The sequence below is a fragment of the Pelecanus crispus genome, chromosome 18 (genome assembly GCF_030463565.1).
Source record: "Pelecanus crispus isolate bPelCri1 chromosome 18, bPelCri1.pri, whole genome shotgun sequence".
Lineage (NCBI taxonomy): Eukaryota > Metazoa > Chordata > Aves > Pelecaniformes > Pelecanidae > Pelecanus > Pelecanus crispus.
Window position 1 is genome coordinate 4,191,330 of NC_134660.1, and position 17,003 is coordinate 4,208,332.

At 43.6% G+C, this 17,003-nt stretch overlaps 1 protein-coding gene across 3 annotated transcripts in view; it reads right to left on the bottom strand.

Moving 5' to 3' along the window:
- The window catches only part of TANC2 (tetratricopeptide repeat, ankyrin repeat and coiled-coil containing 2), a 212,134-nt gene that overhangs the window by 37,925 nt on the left and 157,206 nt on the right, over positions 1–17,003 (bottom strand). For all 3 annotated transcript variants that reach the window (XM_075722714.1, XM_075722713.1, XM_075722712.1), the window contains 3 exons: positions 12,538–12,769; positions 9,249–9,415; positions 6,603–7,210 (listed from right to left, as the gene is read on the bottom strand). In XM_075722714.1, the coding sequence (XP_075578829.1) occupies positions 6,603–7,210; positions 9,249–9,415; positions 12,538–12,769 (1,007 nt within the window). The remainder of the gene's footprint in view (positions 1–6,602; positions 7,211–9,248; positions 9,416–12,537; positions 12,770–17,003) is intronic.

Sequence of the window (17,003 nt, forward strand, 5' to 3'; positions counted from 1 at the left end):
CCCACTCTTTTTATATTTCAAAATGTACTAGGTTACAAGTCACGGAATCAGGAAAACTTTATTCTGGAAGTCATATGGGAAGCCTAAAAGTTGTATTCCCAGAGTCAGCACTCCATCAGGTCCCTACCGTTTGGTGAACAGATTGTGTTTGCCCCTCCAATTAAATGGAGAACATTATGATGGATTCATCTTTGTGATCCAAAAATATGGCACTCACTATGGTCCGCTTGAGGAGTAAATTAAAAGAGCAAGAACCATTGTACTCTCGTTCTTATGCTATGGGTATAGACGAAGCCCTGCCCCAAATCACAGGTAAGCCACTGCTTCTACCACACTCCACACTTCTGCCAAAATTACAGCTGTGGAAATGATCTTAAAACACCACATCCTGTGGTGATTTGGTAATTAATTATACTAACTCAGCACATGCCTTGCACAAGTTCAGATGACCGGACAGCAGGCTGGGCAAGGAAAAAAACTGACCTCATGTATTTCAGTGACATGTGGCATCCAGCCCACAGCTGGAGACAGCAAAACGACAAGTTACAACACAGCCCTCCTGGTTCTGCTGATGCACCGAGTGCTGGCATGTATCTGTACCTAGGGGCACTCAGAAAAGCCCAGTGTGAGCTACAATACACACAGAGCTAAAAGGCTGGCACTCTAGAGCCATGAAAAACACATTAAGAGAGTTAATTCCAACAGTAAAGCAATGCTAAATAATAATGGAAGCAGCAGTGCTCAGCTCCCTGCTGCACCTCGAGAGCTGGGGTTGCCACTGACTGCTGACCGCTTGTGAAAATCTGATTATTCCATCTCCATCTTCACAAGGCGCTAGCGGGCACTGCATTATTTTTCATTTTCTGCATGAGTATATAAGGGATTCAAATAAACGCTAAACCCATTATTTTGCCTCACCTTGAATTCAAATAGCACCTTTGCTTCGCTGAGTAAAATCCATCCCATGTGAATGCAGAGAAAACACTTAAGACAGCCTGAGTTTTGGTGAACACTTGATCATTTCAGTTAACAATAAGGCAGAGTGTTTTCAGAATTTTATAATATTAAAGAGGAATAAAGACAACTAATCCATGCACTGTAATGACAAAGTGAGCTATGTACGGAGGAGCTAACTGTGGATAATTTTTAAGAAGCTGATGTGTAATGTAAGGACACTCCCCCATTTAAAGCTGTTTGTTGTATCCCTGAACTCTTGTAAATATCATTTTCACTGACGACTTTTCCTCCAAACTTTCTAAATTAACTAGCTTTTGACTGGGGATTGTTATTTGTCAATCAGATTAAGCATTCTGTCAAAATTTAAAAAACCACCCTTATTTTTTTCTAATGTATACACTCTATCATTCTGCTGGGTAATACATAAAAACATTAATTTTGCATAGGGAAAGTCTCCACTTGCAGCATACCTCCCGAGAGAAAAAGGAAAACGCAAAATACCTACACTGTATTGTATTAAAAGACAGCTCTGCTAGAAACCATGGCAACTCAGCGTGTTGGGTTAGAGATGCATACTTCTGTTTGGATCGCTGCTGCATGCTAATCCAGGCGGGGTGCCTTGACGTGGGGTTTCAGGGACAGGGACAGATTTGGTTTGCGGATGTAGAAGAGGAGGGGAGAGATGAGATGCCCTCAACCTCAACAATGGAGCCACCAGGACTTCTCCCTGATGATTTTTTTTGGTGATATCCCCGATTATTAGATATCTTCTAATAAAGTTAATGAACAGGAGCTGCCTGATAAAGTCTTGGTGCACTGAAGAGAACATCTATTGCAGAGTATCGGTTCCTCATGCAGTATTTCCAAGCTTGGGTTTCAGAGCCAGATCCCAGCAGTGCCATCGCTGAACAAGGCACCAACGCCCTGATTTTGAGAGATGCCAAATGCCTGGCGGGTCTCTCTCCATACCTGAGCATTCAGCTTTTTTGGAAACCCGGTCACAGATGTTCAGGATTTCAGACTAACACTGCATCTGTAGTATCCATGAGAACAGCTCTGCATCTCCACGCAGTGAAAACATCCTGCACGCAGCAGGACAATCCTCCAAAGTCCTCTACCAGGAGACCCTCCTCCATCATCGCACCGGTGACTGCTGTCCTCGCTGCTCTCGCTCTTCTTATGGAAGGAAAAAAGCTTCTGTCCCCATCATATGGTAAACCACAGGCTAAGTGCAGTTAACCAAACATCTGTGCAACAGCAAGGAGCCAGAAGCAGAATAGAGCCTCCGTCGTGTTAAGGAGCAGTTTAATTTCTGCAGACAAAAAGCATTCTTTGTTACGCTTACTTGCGGACTGGCCTTAATAAAGCCCAGCTCAGCAGAGCTTCTGCTCTGCCTATCCAACACTGCAGCTCCGGGTGGGAGAGACACTTGGGCTGCACTTCCAGAGTTCAGCAAAGAGGAGCAAGCCTACGCCCAAGGCACCACCTCTGCAGCTTCCCGTCTTCTCTGAGGTCTAGCCCGGTGCAGGTCACCTCCCTGGGAGCGGCACGCCCACGCCCGAGCGAGTCACCCCGGACTGCCCTCCAAGCAGCAGAGGGGATCAGGTACGGGATCCAGCTCATCCAAGTCAATGGCTAAACCAAGCCAGATGAAATGCTTTGAGTATTAAAGGAGACCAGAGTGACCGCCTGAGGAACAGATGCGTGGATCGCAAGCATCTAAAATTAGGTGAGATGAATCCGAGCCAGAGGTGAAGCGCTTGAGGTGAAAATCTAAATGCTTCATTTTGCTAAGGTCCCGCGGATGCTGGAAAGCTTCCCGAGCAGTGCAGAGAAAAAGCCTGTTTCTACCCTGCTCCAGAGTGAGTGGCGATAATAGGGGACACACCACCAGCATGCACAAGGTTGGGTGGTCCACTGCCACCCTGAGAACCAGCAGCCCAAATTCAGACATACACGTGCAACAGCATAGAGAGTATCTTCTTCCTTCCTCAGTTTTCCTGTACGAGAAAAGAACATCTGTGAATCTACCTCAAAACCCTGTGTACTGGTTAGAAGAGCAGCCTGGACAGATGCATCTCATCCAGTTTTATTTGTCAATACTGGACACATCTCCTGGTGAGCCCGTCACCCCGAGCTCCCTTCATACATCAACAGGAGGAGAGGCTTCCCAGGCACTCCTCATCTGACCTATTTTAGCCTTTTAGCTCATGATGAAATGAATCATTCTTATTTCTCTCCTCTGACCATAAAGCAAGTCTAGACAAGTAACCCAGATGTTGATACTTAAATCCAGATAGCGTAATTTCACTTCTGGGGTCTGTATCTGACTACAGCTCTTTTACTGCCTTGCCAGGGCGAATCACTTCACTTCTGTCTCTCTCACAGTCCCTTCATCAGCAGCACGGGGATAAAACATTTTATTAGCATTGTAAAAGTATGGAAGATAATTGCATGGAAGTTTCTGATTAAGTCTAGGCAGAAAACAGCACAGCATTATAGCAGAATTTAGGTTAAGAAATACAAGTGTAAGAGCGAACGTACAATAATAACCACTTTCTCCGTGCACCAGTCACAACGGATTGGGTCTTTCCCTAAAATGTTTTATGTTATTTGTCAACTAAGATGCTTGGTTAATAGTGCTACAGTGACGGGCTGGGGAAGTCATTACTGCAATGCTGGTTAAATGCTCTGACAAACGCTTTTTTGGTGCCCTGTTATTAAACAACGGTGGATGCTGGGGGGGGTCCCTGCCGGAGAGCCTGCGGCGATAGCATTCCTCTTCGCTGCCAATTAGCCTTTGCTTTGGACAGCAAACGCACGGTGAGCGTGCAAAGAAGGGGGTTAGCACCTCAACAGGCTAACCCAAAAATCTGGAGGATGGAGATCTGTTGTTTATCTTAGAAGCATAGAAAAATATCATAATTTCTGGACTTTGTGTTCTTCCTCTCCCCTCTTTTCTGTGCTTCTGAGAACATGGGAACTCATTCCCATTAATGAAACGAGGAAGATTACCCCAGCTGCAGTGCCGCGGACACGAGGCCCATTATCCCAATTTCCTTTGTAATGTCCTCACACCTGGACACTCTGTCAGGGTAAGTCAATTAAAAGCAGCTTCACAAAACCACAATTCACTTCAAAGCTCTTCTCCTGGGGAAAAATTCAGCCTCAGCAGCCTGACTCTACGTATCAACATGGCAAGGTCAACAAGCTTCACGTGAACGGCGCATTTCTGCAACGCCAGACGATGAACTTCGGGAGCGGTCTGTAGAGTTGCCATGTCTTCTCAGTTCCCAAGCAAGCAGAAAGACATCAAACTGGCTGTGAACAAACCAGACGCAGGCAAATTTTCATAGGCTACTCCTATGAGCTCCATCAGTGGCAAGCTGTGCTTCTTTTAGAAGAAATAAAATGAAAAATCATTACTTATCTTAATCGTTGCTAAGGGTTTACCATTCTCTGAGCTCAACATCTCAATATTAGCTCTTCCCCGAGAGCTGGACAGGAGGACTTTGAGGAGAACGAGAGCTGAATCTCAGCGGGTCCAGTCTATTAATCACTGAAACGTATCCTGTTTCATTATCTACCATCAGAGTATAATGCAATTAGTGCACATTATACATTGGAGATATTTATTAGTCCTCCAGTACGTATGGACTCACACTCAAGGCAGTGGGAGCCCGTTATATGCATTTCAACTTTTTCACCAGTGGCAAGGAGCTGACTCAGGTTAGCTCTGCAGGGATTCCCTACTTGCAAAGAGCATGAGCGTTTCCTGTACACTGCAAAGTCACCATTAATTTACCAGGTGAAATGGCACAGACGGGATGAAAAGTGACGCCCAAAAGTCTCCTGAATGCTCTGGAGTGCAGCGCAATGTGTTTGTGATGTTCACGAAAGGCAGCACCAAACCCGAACCCTGAGCAGAGATCTATCACATCGCTGGTGACTTGTGGAGCAAATATGGGCTGATTTGTGCCTTTGTGCTAAAATCACATACGGTTGCATGCCTGGTTTCAGTGTGAAACCACCTAAAATGCAGCACGTTTGAGTTTCATTCTGAATTTGGTATTCTGAGAATGCCTTACCCATGGCTGTGAGAATGAAGAGGAGTATTTCTGCACCCAGAGGACCAAAGCCCCCGCTGTTACCTAGCCGTATGCATCACTACCACACACAGCACCCAACACATGCGGGTGTCTTACCCACCAGGTAAGCATCCTGCACCTTAATTTTCTTTTCGTGGTAACAAAGGAAAGTAGTGATTTTTCTGAGTTGCTCTCGCTATGGTTCGTTACGGCAAGTGCTGTGTGATCAGTGGTAATTGCCCGGCATGCTGGCTGCTGTCCCCTCGCCCGGCTGACGACGAGCTCTCTTACAGCCGGGCCAGCCAAAACCGTGGGGGCCAGACAAAACCAGTAGCACCAGATGGGAGTGACTGGGAGGGAGAAAGCTCTCAGCTCCGTAGACATAAGTGCCGCACAGCATTGCAAACAGGGTGGAAAAGCATTACGCAGTGACAAGTACTTATGGACTCCGAGGAAGGGTATTAAATAACTAACATTGATTGATATAAAGACACTTGCTGCTGTGAGACGCTTTACAAAGGGTTCGCTCGATACAACTATTGTGCAGAACCTACTAAAACAGAGAAGACGCCCATTGGGATGAGTTATAGAGTATTTTTCTAATGCAGCCTGTTTACCACAAAATTTAAAGTGGTAAATTACTCTGACACTGCTAACAGCTACAGCTGCTTTAATCAGCCAGGTGGCCATTCAGTTCCAGCCGATACCATCATATTTTCTTCAGACTGACCATAGTGTCTGGGAGATGCACTGACATGGCCTTGAATCCAAGAGTTTCCCTGATTTTTATAATCATATTTTAAGAAATAGACAGGCCAAATGGAGCAAAGCTTATGGGGATAAACTGCCAGAATTACAGTCAAGAGTGTCTGTTTCCACTCTTCAGTAGAAACAAAGATAACATTGTTAATAGTGATCATTTGGTTTAGAGAATATAAATCTAACCGTGATTAAATTCCGTTCCCTGTGAGCTAAGCCAGGAACTCAGCTGCTATCAGGACAGAGATTATGGATGCATTTACAGTCCAAAATTGCTAGGGCCTGATTCTGTTCCTTATTTTGCTTTCAAAAAGACATTTAGTAGGACTACAAGGAACACAGCTTCAAAAAGAAGCCAACCGCAAAAGACGTAGCCACACTGTTCATCCTTCATCTCCTTATCCTCTGCTTCATGTGGTTTTGGTACCTCTGGAGAAAGGGAGGATGATTCCCCTTCTCCAGTCTGAGCTGGCAGGAGTAATCTGCCAAAATGCAGACATCCCTGGTGATGCCTGTATGGGAGCCAGTCAACTTGGGGCCTTCTGAGGAACAGCCGATCTCATTCTGAAGATGACTATTAGGTGTGCCAGGTCACTTGTGTGCCCAGGGGGTGCTTATTTCTTTCCACGAACAACATAAAGATCTAAGGTGACTAGTACAGATGTAGAGATCTACAGCGTAGACAGACCAAAGTCAGGTGAGACACATCCATGTCCAACCTTGTAAAATGAAATGATTCAGATAACAGTATGAGATGAACACATTTGTAAACTCTGATTTCTCAGAGCATTTGCTTACCTAGGATCACAAAGAAACTTGGTCTTTTCACCTTCTTCTCTCCAAATAAGCCATTCTCGGAAAGAGGGATGAACAAACATTCGCGTCATATCTCTACGTTTGATAAGAAACATAGAAAGGTTCTCCATCCTCTGCTGAAAGTCATCCCACTCCAAAGTGCCCTCAATGTTACCTGCGTTAATGGCCTGAAAAATATGTTCATCTGTTAATGGATGCAGAGATGCCACTGCCACATTCAAGAGAGGCATAACCCGATCAAAGGAAGACTGCGTTGGGAACTTCATATTGCACTGCAACAGGTAAACTTCTGACAGAGACACTGGGACTACTTTGTAGCTGGAGCTTTTTAGTACTAGGTATCCTTTCTCTATGAGATCAAAAGTGAGTTTTAGGTACAAATAGGACCCTTGGCTCAAGGTCTTGAGGTGGGAACTGAGTTTGCCAAATGTAGTGTTGTCCATTTTGCCATTCAGCGAGATGTTGTTCTGGATCTCTGAGCTGCTGTGTATCCGATGAAGAATATACGCCTGCAGGTCCTGGTCTATGGCTTCATTCTCTTCCAGTCTATCCAAAAATATTCTGTGGAAGGGCAACAGCTTAATTATTTCCTACAAAGAAAGAGGGAAAAAAAAAGAAGAATACTCATGCTGGCAGTGTTTATTATTCATTAAGTAAACTTAATTCATATTACAATAGCACCTTTGAGACTCCTTTAAGACATCTTCCATCAGGGCAAGCACACAAGATGGCAGTTTGTGCCCTCAGGACCTCACAATCTCATCTATAATCAAGCAGGTTGCATGTGAAACATGACTGAAATAAAAATGAAGGACACTCTTCCTAATACCGCGTCCATGGAAAGGGCTGGGAAATTCACACAGAGCAGTGGCCTTGTTATCCCTACCCCATCCCAATCACGTATCGACATGCCACCCATTCTGCCATCATGTCAGAGGGAATTGACAACCAGATGACAGGTCTGAGGCCAGAAGAAATTTTGCTGAAGCCGAGCTAAGTACCTCCCCAGGAGCGTGCTCCCGTATCACAGGGCTGCTAGTAACGGGGCAATGCACCGAAACATCAGGACAGATAACAGAGTGTATTTTCCAGTGCAAAACAAATACATCTATCTGCTGCAGGATAGTGTGGCCAGGGATTCTCTCATCTGCTGAGCTCACTGATGATGCTTATGCAACATAAACCAAAGATCATCAAAGGCCTTTCTAAAGCAATTCTTGCGTCATGGGCTCTCGGTCACTGTGAACCAGGGAGAAATGATACAATAGAGCTGGACGAGGCAGTTGCAGGAGAAGCCATCAATTCTCCAAAAAAAAAAAAAAGAGGGTGAGCACACTGCAAAACTAAAGCTTGCAGTGAAAACTGTAGGGCTGCAAAAGCCCTAATTAAATGAGGTATTCAAGTCATAGGGATGCAATTTACCTACAATTACAAAAAGATTTCTTCCAAATGATACTTAATCTACTCCATTACTGAGCAAAAAAAGAACTGCAGCACAAACCAGCAGATAGGCTGTGCTCTCCCGGTGTCTTGGGGAGCAGCTGCTGTTCCCAGCTACAAAGGCAGCGTGCAGCAGCTGGCTGCCTTGATGGAGCTGGAACCAGCACTCAGCTCCCTGCCAGGAGGACCACTGTAAATCAACCTGAGGATCTCAGTAAATATTAGCAAATCTCAGTAAAACTGCTTAATGGAGCTCCATAAAAATGAACTGTGCAGCCCTGTGCTAATGAAAAAATGGCTAATAATGAAAAAATGAGAAACGCAGGGCTGCAGACACGCCTTTCTGCCTGGACCAGCTGGTCCAGCTGAAGAGTGGCTCTGAGCTGGCTCCTAAATGTGTGTCTCGTCCCTCTGATGTCTGTCTCCTCTGGGCTCCTGGCTCCAACGCTCAGTGTGAATGTTCCCACAAGTGATGCTGCAAATCAACCAGCTCTACTGTGAAACAGTTGAAAGAGCAGATCTGCCCTAACTGGGTCATTGTGTTTGCTTCCCAGCTTGCTCCATTCAGATGAGCAGTTGAGCCAACAAACTAAGGTCAGCTTAATCCTTATGCCAAGAAAGTGGTGAGGAGCAGCTAAGGACAGGTTGAAGGTAAAAACCTGCCCAGCTGCAAACTAAAATAAAAATACTTAAGAATAACCCAAACAACATTCAGCTTAGAGCTTCAGCACCTGCTCAAGATATTCTTCATTGAGCTGAATAATGTCTTGGCCCAACACTGACTCCTCCTGACTGAAACAATCACACTCTCACGCTCTGGGGCACGCAGAAGGGGTATGAAGATATGCATTCCTCACCCTTCCCCACGGAGGAGAGGATGTTCTCGAGCAGCACAGGCTGACAGACATCAAGCCCTGCCCTCCTAATACGCTCAGCGAGTAAGCAGCCTGTTGGCACGTGAGCCGTCTCACTCCAGTGAACTACACTATTTGCTGATGAACATTTATTGACATGAGTAAGTGATGCTGGATCCTCGCAACGCTGTAGAGTGAGTTTGGGGACAAAAAAGCCAAAAGGATAACCTGAAATAAAGGGTCTTAAGCAAATCCAGATATCCACTAAGATCTTCGTTTTCAAAGCCCATCGTGACAGTGATGCAGTTTATCACAATTCTTGATCTCGGCATACCTGTAGACTTGTCCTGACTGTCACTACCAGCTTCAGCCAGGAAGGGAATTTTCCAATCATTTTGCTCAGGAATGATACTATAGTGTCTCCATAATCTGGCTTGTGAAATTCAGCTTCATTTAAACCATCAATTAATATAATGAAATCTTCATCAGGGATCTTCCTCTCTGAGAGAAAAAGAAAAAGCATTTATTTGAAAGGCTAGACACACGACTATCATGTACTGCAAAGGCATTACAGTGTTTTAAAGCATCATCAGACATTGCTAAAGAAGAAAAAAGACACAGCAGCAGCACCTTTATGATACATTAATTGCATATACACAGAGGTAGGCCCACGCATATGCTATTTCAATTCTTGTAAAATACATATTTTAGTTATGACATACACAACTGTGATATCCCACAGATAAAACAGCTCGTCCTCTTCTTAAAAATTACCTCTTCCACAAAGCCTGATGTTATTTGATATGAATCAGTATCTTTCTGGTAAGTTTTAATAAACACATTATTAGTGGTTCTCCGTAGTTTTGGTGTTAAACTCTCACGCTGATGTCAGCATGTCTTAATTTTTGCACCTGCTAAATGAACGTTCACCAAGAAATTCACCTCCCCAACACTTCCAGATCCTTCTGATCTGAACTTTGGGCACTGGCTTCTTCCTCAACTGAGGTCTGGGCAAGTGTTTTCAAACAGAAGCAAACCTGATTCACAGGCAAAACAATTATCTGAGGAAAGTAAACCATCATCTGCACGCATGGGGCTGGTCATTCGACATTTTGGAGGTTACAACCTCTGTTCAGCAAAGACTGTTCAAAAGGACTCTGAACTTCCAGTGTTGTAAAGGAGATTGATCACAAGTCTGTAACCAAACCTCTTTTACAAATGAGTCGGGAGGAGTAAAAAAGATCGTACAAAAAGCAAATCATGGACTTTTTAAACAGGATGTTTTTCTTGCTGGTGAATACAGTAACCAAATGGACGAGGACAATGAAGTCAGTGTTTCTACATCAGACGCTTAGAGCTGAGCATAGCTTTATAACCAATGATACAGATCCTTTTAGACTTGCATTTTGAGCTTAAGTGGTATCTTCTCAAAGGTAATCTTGCCTAATAAACTCAGAAACGGGTGGGAAACATGAGTCTACTGTTGGCTTATGCTATTAACATGTACTACAGATTCTGATCTGTATAAAGTTTGCTCTCCTTTGCAAAGTACTGTGGAAAAATCCTGCTATCAAAAGGTCAGTATTCCCAATAGCAGGTTAGCTTTTCCCTTTGACTTTAAATTGCATCAGGAAATTTTCTATAAAAAAACAGCACAAAATGTTCACTGATGACATGACATGAACAGTCTGTCTCTGTGGTGTTCCAGGGAGAACAGAAATTTGTAAACACCCTGCATTCGGTACTGCTGAGCATCGAATTCCCATCTCATCCTTGCCTTACGTTACCAAGCTGCATTTATTTCCTAACATACTGTTAATATCCATATGAAAAAGACCCATTTTGCACTAAAATTACCATAGATCCTTTTTCAGTTAACTTCTTGGTAAGATTATTGGGTACACTAGAAAATACACTTTATGACTCTCTGAAATCTTGGAGTGAATGCAGCGCCCGAGTTTTATACCCACATCTCATGTTTCTTATAAAGCCTGAGGGAGAGAGGAGAAAGCAGGGAACAGGGGAAGAATCAGAACTTTGTTCTCCTATACATTATTTAGATTCCTTGAGATTAAAAAAAAAAAAATGTATTTGAAAAACATGAATCTAACTTTCTCAGTGACATTCACCATTAACGGCTGCACTGTAATTTTGTCCCAGTAGCATTAAAGCTTCAGCAGCACCTTATAAAAGGCCTGCTGATATATTTACAGAGTCTTAAATGTTATATATTTTAAAACCAATTTCCAGACACTGTTCATTTTGTTACAAAACACTTGGTGCAAATTAGCTTGCCAGTACCCCCGATCAGCAAGGCTGAACGATGGGAATCCAGATCATTGGCTCCATTGGAGCTGTGTTGAGTGCCGAGCCCAAGAGGGGGGAAAAAAAAAAAGCTTTCATATAAAATTTTTTCACCCCCCAGGACTGAGGACCAGATGAAGGTCAACCTGCTTGCAAGAAAAATAAGCATCCTCTGAAATGCTCTGAATTCAATAGCTGGAATACCTCCCAATGAGTTACTGTAATAACCATGAATTATTTTCCTTTAGAGCAGCAGTTCCCAAATGTATCTTTTTTTTTGCCATGAGTGTTGGTAGGAAAGAGTAGCCATGCTACTCCTACAGTGACATTTCTCCATGCCAGGAAAATCAACTGCTGTCGAGCTGTGCTGGCTCTACGTGTGCTTTGTGCCTGGTGGAACCACGTGTGTTGGACCCAGATGCTGCCGCTCAGAGTTTGGACCCTGTGTTTTGAAGAGCTGATTTGAACGACAGAGCTTTGAATTTGGTAGAAGGTGCATCTATTTCATGTTGGCTCCTGCACTGTCATATGTAGGGTGGTAACAGAAAATTATCTGAACTGTTTTTGCAGCCAACTTGCAGCATGTCATTTTAATAAACATCGTTTTGCAGGACAACAGAGTCCTGAACTCTGCAACGCTCTGACAGTTTTCATGGCAACGAGCAAAGATCTTAAATTTAGCGATTGTCACAACGAATTAGTTATATCTTGCAGAGGAAAGAAAGAAAAGGAGACAAAACCAACGCTGCATTAGAAAAAGCTCTGAAATCTGTAATCAGGATAAGGCTTTTTACCAGTTCCCCTAGCAGCTTTACACAGGGTATCTGTAGGCTTTTATGGTATCAGCTCTTTTGGTGAAAGCTTCAAATTCTCAAAAGTCCACTAAATAATGGCAGGGAAAGGGAAAAACATTCACCCTCTAAACAAATAAATCAGAACACATTGCCATAAGCAGAGCTGTGCATGGAAATTGTTGCTTGTTTTCACCTTCAGAACTGTGAGGCCAGGCTTGGGGATATGGAAGAAAGCAAGAAAAGAGAAAGCCAAACGCATGCTGTCATAAGCGTTTCATCTATGGCCCTGAAATGCACATCAGGAGGAGAGGGGTGGTTAACCCCTCGCTTCCAGACAAGCACGATGGCATATTCTCAGCTTCTCCAGATCCCACCTCTTCCCTGCAGCTCCTGAGATGCGATGCGGGATTGACCTATCGCTTCATTTAAAAGCCCAGATGCAACTAAGCAGTATTTTAAAAATAACGATTAAAAAAAAAGGTGTGTGGGAGCTCAGGGAAAGCGTAGGAAGTGTCATTACAATACCTTTGTGCAGGTTTTCCAAGGGCTCCAGGACTCCCCTCCGGAAGGAGGCCATGGGGTCTTGCACGCAGGACCTCAGGCTGAGCATGCTCTGCAGGTGGGGCTCGCGCAGGAGCTGCTCCCTGTACGCAACGAACTGCGGTGAGCGGCAGAGCAGGGCGGCCACGTTGTGCACGAACTCTGGCACCAGGCAGGTGTAGGCATTATCAGCCTGGCAGTAGTGATACGCGACAACCTAGCAAAGAGAAAAAGAACAAAAAAATGCATCTTCCTCAGACGCGAGTCAGGCAAGTTGTTAAAAGCAGCGGTTTTTGTTTGGTGAGTTTTATGTATTCTGGTGGGCAAAGTCTTTTAAGAGTACCAAGTGTTAACAGCCCGTGACAAGAATCCAGATGAACCAGTTGGTAAAAACAGGCACTGATCCTGAAAAATGACTGGACCTGCCACTTGAGGAATAAATGAAATTAAGCTGTAGCTGCTCACAGAGACGGACAGTGACAGTAACTGACATATCGGAAGCACTGCGCTGAGCAGGGAGTGATAGGATTGTGCTCCAAGCTCTGTTTAAAGGACTTGGTGTTGGCAATAACTTGTGATTGTTTTCTTGAACTTATTTTTTATTTGCTGTTTTCAAACGTCAAGCTCTGTAGAAGCAGGCAGAGAGCACTAGCCGAGTACCTTACAGCAAGGTAGCATCTGCAAACAACAGATTCCCGTGAACGGGGGGAATGTCAGGCTTACCATACATTACTCATCCACTGTGATCCCGCTCTTCATTCAGAAAATCAACTCAATTAAAAAAAAAAGAAAAACAACACAACCTTCCTCTTTTCCCCGGTCACCTGATTTTCCCAGCTCTTCAAACTCTGCTAGAACCCACTATATTCTGCCTACTTATTTTAATAAGCAGAAAACTGGTGATATCTTCTCAGTTCAGTCTGCCAACTTTCCTATTTTCTTTTGCAATATCAAAAAAAGGCCCACAAAATCTCTCTTTGCTTGTAAAGCACTTGCAGGCTGCTCCAGTACCGCTCCATCCACCGCTCCCCCTGCTCCTTTGCTGGCACCAGCCTGCTCGTGGCACCGCCTGGCCATTTGGTGCGAGCCTCTGCCAGGTCAAAAAGCTTTGTTCCAGCTCCCATTCACCGGGTTTTCTTTTTAAATGTCACTGACAGTATCCAAAAATATCCCGGCAAGGCAGATGGGATCAGTTTTCTACCAAACACACCTTTGCCCTGAAGCATTGCAGCACAGAATATAAATACGGCAAAATAAACCACATTTCTGAACTTGGAAAGGACAATATAATGGGGACACTGCGCACACGAGACTTCCATGGCCTCTCTGGGTGCCTTGTCAGCTCGGATGAAACACGGCCCGTGGCTGTTGGCTGTGATTAAGGCTTTCTGGCTCTCCACCTGCAGTAACCAGCCCTTGGCTCGCAGCAGGCTCCAAGGTGGCCGGGGGTAGCGTACCCAGCCTCTGAGCTCTGCCACGGCGAAGGATGGTATTGAGAAACAAAACCATCAGGCTGTGGGCTCCTAACACATTGCTGGCTCAGCACTGGCTTTTCATTTTAAACAGAAATATATGAAATTACCAATGGGGTATAATGCAATAATTTCCTTTCACAGTCAAAATGAGGTGTGATGCATACAGTGACGATAAAGCTAGGCTGTTATTTCAAGCATCAAGCCCTAATACATGTGCCTAAGCTTTAATGGATACTTCCAAATTCCTAACAGAATTTTTCCTACCAGCCAGTTAAAATACAACATAGTCCCTTAGAGAACAGCGCTGGGTAAAGTAATAATAAAGGTAGTGATTTCTTTTCAACAATCCTATTTATTTAGGGATTATAACTTGTGGATTCCACAGTATAAAGTTCTTAAGCGGCCGTCCCTTGATATCAGGTTCCCAGTAACAGAAACCAAACTGCTGGACGCAGAGCTCTTATTCCTACACAGTAGGTGTGTAGACACAAAAATAAAGTCTCCTTTTTACAAGAGGCCAATTAACTTCTTCCAGGAATCTAAAGAGCCACATCATGGAAAAGGGGACATACCTAATACCCATTAAGGGAATGGTCACTGCTAGGTACTGGGTCATAGAGTTACAACTCAATTAACTTAAGCCCCTTCAGGTACATTCTTGATGCTGGTGCTGGATTTACTGGTTTATTGACTAAGTCTAAAACAGTAGGATAAATGCAATGCTTAATAGGTGGACCTGAAGCTAAACCAGCAAGCAAGGAAGATTTTGGAAAGGCAACCAAAGGAAAGGCATTACAATGTTCTCTGAAATGCAACTGCGCCAAAATTTCAGCTTGATGTTATTTATTCTCCGTGACATTTTCTCTATCTTCAAATCAAAGAGAGACTGCCAAAAGCCAGTGCCGCAAGCTGAGCCTGGTGCTAGAAATCAGGCTCCTCACTTACACAACCAGAGTTGGGTGGGAAACAGTTTTATCATCCTGTAAAACTTTTCAAGGTTTCAAAGCATCTCCCTGCTCTACTCTTGGGAATGAGACTGAGGTTAATGTGAAAAGTGAATGAAAGAGACTTCAGGACAACCAACGCGTTGGTGTGGACAGGGTCATGCCCAATAGATTCAAATCCTGTTTTCTCCCCCGTATTAGGTGAATGCCCTTAATATACGGCCACTAATGCTCTGGGGAAGGTCTCTTTCCAATTATTTCACTTTATATACTTTATCTATTGCTCAAGGATCCAGCAAGAGAGATGGATTACCACCTCCACTGCTTAGGATTCTCTTCTAAGATACAGGAGACCATGTCCAGACCTTGCTCTACATCTGAAATGACCACTCTGTACATTAAATGTAATTCTGGGGTGTTATTAGTCTCTCCTCCTTTTGCTTGGCTGGACAAGCCAAGTAGTATGTCCAAGAAATAAAAATAAGAACTTGTATAGCCTGGAAATAAACTTTTCATTGAAAAAGATATGCTCGCAATAAAAGCTTCATTTTCCATAAATCGAACTACTTTGCTTTAAAAAAAATTGCTTGAAAAAGTTCCAACCATCTCTCATGATAAACAAAATCCTTGAATTAAACATTTAATTCTATCTAGAAACTCTGTTACAATAAATGAAATCACCAGGGAACAGCATGCTCTTCCAAAAGTATGGGCAAGCCTGGATGTTGTCACCAGGAAACATTTAGTTTTGCCTGATACAATTCAAAGCATAATTTTTCTAATCATAGTTTCAATTTGAACTTTGTCATCCCACAGCACAAAACACTATAAACACTAAATTGGACTTCCAAAACTTTGAAACCTTTATTTCAGCTATTGGGTTTGTTAAATATTTATGAAGTTGGAAGTTGAAAAATTCCTTGCTCTAAAGTTTGATTGAATTTAAATCACTGGATTGCAAACAGTAAGTATACAACACCTATAAGCAACCCTAACGCAAGAGAAGTGGATTACCACAAAGGATGGGAAAAGTAACACCTAGATCAAGAGAACTGTTCAAAATATCTGTTTATGTCATTTTTGTAAGGGTTGAGAATGCAGTTTCAACAAGTTGAGTGACTCTACACTGAGAAACCAAGGCATTATGTTGTTCATATTAAATATCAAATGCCAAAAGTTACAAACTTGTATAATTTCCTTTCTGGCTTGAAAGGGAGCTTCAAAATAATTCACACTTGTATGGTGCATATTTTACTTCCAATGATTACCTCCTCTCCTAAAATGATTTGGAGACTCTAGCTGGCTACACACCAAAGTAGTACATTTATCATGAGCTTTTTGGTAGCCAATTGTTTCAAACATTAATTATGTGTTACAAGGCTTGAGAAACACCAGACGCGGACGAAGGCAGAGAGCACTGCCTCTAAGAGATCATGGCCAACGTTCAACGTGACCCCATTCTCTCCTGAATTGGGGTCAAGGAGCACCAAAGCTCTCATTTACCCAGAAATGACACAAACTTCATCTTCTTAACTGCTAAAGCAGAATTATGAAAGACATTATTCATATTCTCTTCAGGTGTTAAATCCAATAGGTCTTCAGGAGTCTCTTCTCCCAACCTTTCCACCACCAGCCATGCCACTCTCTCTGCCACAACCACTTCCATTTCTCCCTTCATCCAGCCTCACGTAACCTTCACCTTCCTACCACCCTTTCCACTGTCCTTCCAATCGGGTTCACTCCTTCACCCACCCCTTTCTTGGATGCAGGACTTGGCAACAGTGTCCCATCCTGACATGCAGATGCCGTACACCTTTCCTGCAGTTCTCCTCCCCACGCCAAAATGCTTTTCTAAATCACGGCCATGCAAACTGCACCCCAGATCTCGAAGGCCAAGCTACCAATTTCATCTGGCTTGTACTACACTGGCACTTGTATTTGCCCAACCTGAAAGGGATTTTGGCTCAGCTGATCAGGCATGGAAGCATTCCATGAAATGAGAAAAAAAAGGGAGATCTCCTCATATAGGTCA